The sequence below is a fragment of the Arachis ipaensis genome, chromosome B08, assembly GCF_000816755.2.
Source record: "Arachis ipaensis cultivar K30076 chromosome B08, Araip1.1, whole genome shotgun sequence".
NCBI lineage: Eukaryota > Viridiplantae > Streptophyta > Magnoliopsida > Fabales > Fabaceae > Arachis > Arachis ipaensis.
The window spans coordinates 26,893,134-26,895,934 of NC_029792.2; the positions used below are offsets into that span (position 1 = coordinate 26,893,134).

The 2,801-nt window shown below is 47.3% G+C and overlaps 1 protein-coding gene across 1 annotated transcript; it reads right to left on the minus strand.

Annotated features, from left to right (window-relative positions):
• Window positions 1,428-2,456, minus strand: LOC107610819. Its single transcript, XM_016312816.1, has 2 exons — window positions 1,746-2,456; window positions 1,428-1,625 (listed from the first exon to the last, which is right to left on the minus strand). The coding sequence occupies exons 1-2, from the start codon at window positions 2,454-2,456 to the stop codon at window positions 1,428-1,430; spliced, it is 909 nt and encodes a 302-aa protein (XP_016168302.1).

Consider the following 2,801-nt stretch of genomic DNA (forward strand, 5'->3'; position numbering starts at 1 on the left):
TTTCTCTCACATGTTATAGCCTAGTAGGTACATTTGTAGTGTCCGGAGGCAACAGAACATGCCTTTGCATGACAGGATCATACCCTATCTGGAGAGGGCAGGTTTGTACCACCTGGCGCGGCTCAACACGAAGTGGTTTTGGTTGGATGAGCCACTCATCAATGCATTCATTGAGAGGTGGCGTCCTGAGATGCACACTTTTCACAGGTCATTCGGGGAGTGCACTATCACGCTGCAGAATGTTGCATACCAGCTGGGGTTGCCCGTGGATGATTTACCTGTATCCGGGTGCCTTACGGATTTCGAGAAGCTTATGGATGATGGCAAACCTGCTTGGGAGTGGTTTGAGGAACTATTTGGCGAGCTTCCCCCGCCGAATAAGATAAACCAATTTACAGTACACTTCACCTGGTTCCATGAGAGATACAGGGTACTGCCGCAAAATGCCACTGAAGATACCGTACGGATATATGCACGGGCTTACATTATGATGCTGTTATCCACTCAGTTGTTTGGTGATAAGAGTAGAAATCGGGTTCATATACGGTGGTTGCCCTTTGTGGCAAAGCTGGATGAGATGGGCAGCTATAGTTACGCTTCGGCAGCATTAGCCTGGATATACCGATGTATGTGTCGGGTTGCGAACAGAAATGTGACAAACTTGGCCGGCCCACTCCAGCTACTGCAGTCATGGATTTTTTTGGCGGTTTCCTAGTCTCAGACCCGGGGATTCAACGCTTTTTCTTTTGCGTTGGCTTTCAGGTATCGTTATATGGGCACTTAGACTTTCAGTCTTAGATTTTATGGTTCCAGTTACAACCTACGTTATTCCTAGTTAATATATTCGTATAACATTGTCTTTGTTCAGGTGGGCCACGTATTTACCGACATCCGACTGCAGGGAGGAGAGAGTTATCCAGTGTCACCTTGCATTGGACCACTTAGGTCATCGCGATGTAAGTTGTCTGTCTTTGTTTCACATTTTTGTTATTTGTTTGCTTACATGCTGAGTCTGTAATGTATTAATGAAACATTCTATAAAACAATTATAGGTTATTGGGAGCCTTATGCTGCGCTCGACGTCCTCGATGTTGTGCATCCAGAGATTCTAGCCGAGGAGCACAATCGATTATGGCGCGCATGCTTACCTGATATACTTCGCTGTCATTGAGTGGCACCAGGTGGATAGGGTGTTGCCATAGCTCGGTGGCATTTAGCCCGTGCCTTAGCCGGCCTCGAATATTGACTGGCTTCATGGCAAGGATGGTAGGGGAGGGGATAGGTGGTTCCCGAGCTACTATTAGGTGTGGCATCTGACTTGGCAAAAATAGAGTTGATTCTGTTTTGAGTATCCCCCTGAGGGAAACCCGATACGTAACTAGCAAGAAGTTACCGGTAGGTGTCGTCTCTGCAACAGTATACTCAGACTAATGCCTGTCAAACAGAGTAACAGTGAAGTACCTCGAATCCTTCAAGTTGTGCTCTATCGCCTTAACTAGCGCCTGGAAAAATTGGTGGCCAGATCCCAACTGAGCCTCTGCTGACTGTCCTTGGATGACAAAAAGCTCTTCTAGCCTCCCATATGTCGACTTCACTAGTGCATTGACCGGCAGATTCTCTGTCCCCTTCAATACAGAATTGACACACTCGGATATGTTCGTCGTTATGTGGCCAAACCGTCTGCCTCCATCTTGGTGCTGAGTTCACTTGTCGTACTCCATTCGGTTAGCCCAATCACACATGACCGGATTCTCAGTCCTCATAATATCAAACCAATAGTCAAACTCTTCCTCAGTCTTGGCATATGCGGCATTCACAAGCAGCCTCCTCGCATCCTGCCCCTTGAAACTGAGGGCAAAATTAGCTGCAACGTGTCGAATGCAAAACGCTCGATATGCATGAGGTGGTAGCCAACCACTATCAGGTGCTTCCAATGCAACCTTAATGCCATTGTGACTGTCAGAGATTACCAGAATGCCTTCTTGAGGAGTCACATGTTGACGCAAATTGGATAAGAAAAAGGACCAGGACTCTGCATTCTCCCCTTCCACAAGTGCAAAGGCAACGGGCAAGATATTCGAGTTTCCATCTTGTGCGATAGCCAGAAGCAAAGTCCCGCCATACTTCCCATACAAATGAGTTTCGTCGATACTCACTAGTGGCTTGCAATGTCTGAATGCCTCAATGCATGGAGAGAATGTCCAGAAAAGACGATGAAAGTACTCCGTACACTCATCAACATGCTCACCAACGCATATCGGAGAAGTCTTCAACATAGCCACGGTCCCATCCATCGTGGCTTGCACCCCAAGGATCCAACGGGACAACTCGGCATATGAATCTTCCCAATCCCCATATATCTGTACAACTGCCTTCTGTTTTATCATCCACACCTTCCTATAACTAGGCCTGAATCCATAGGTTGCCTCAGTAGCTTCTTGCAACACCTTTATCATGACCGTTGCATCAGCCCTAACCAGCGGAAAGATCCTCGAACAAATGACGTCGTGATCGAGCTGTCGGTGGTCGCTCGAAATCGAAGTGGCCAAGCAAGTGTGAGGTCCGTTCTACCTTCTAACCTCCCAATTACCCTTGCGCTTTCGAAATGTGATGCGAATCATCCACGTGCAGCCGTTTCCAAACTCCTTGCATCTCCCATGATACTTAAGATGATCCGACTCCAAAACCCGATATTGTACCCCACGACGGATGCTATAATCCTTAACACTCAACAGAGCTTCCTCCTTCGTCAGAAAAGATTGGCCAATCTGAAATTTCCCGGCAGGATTTCCCTCGTGTAA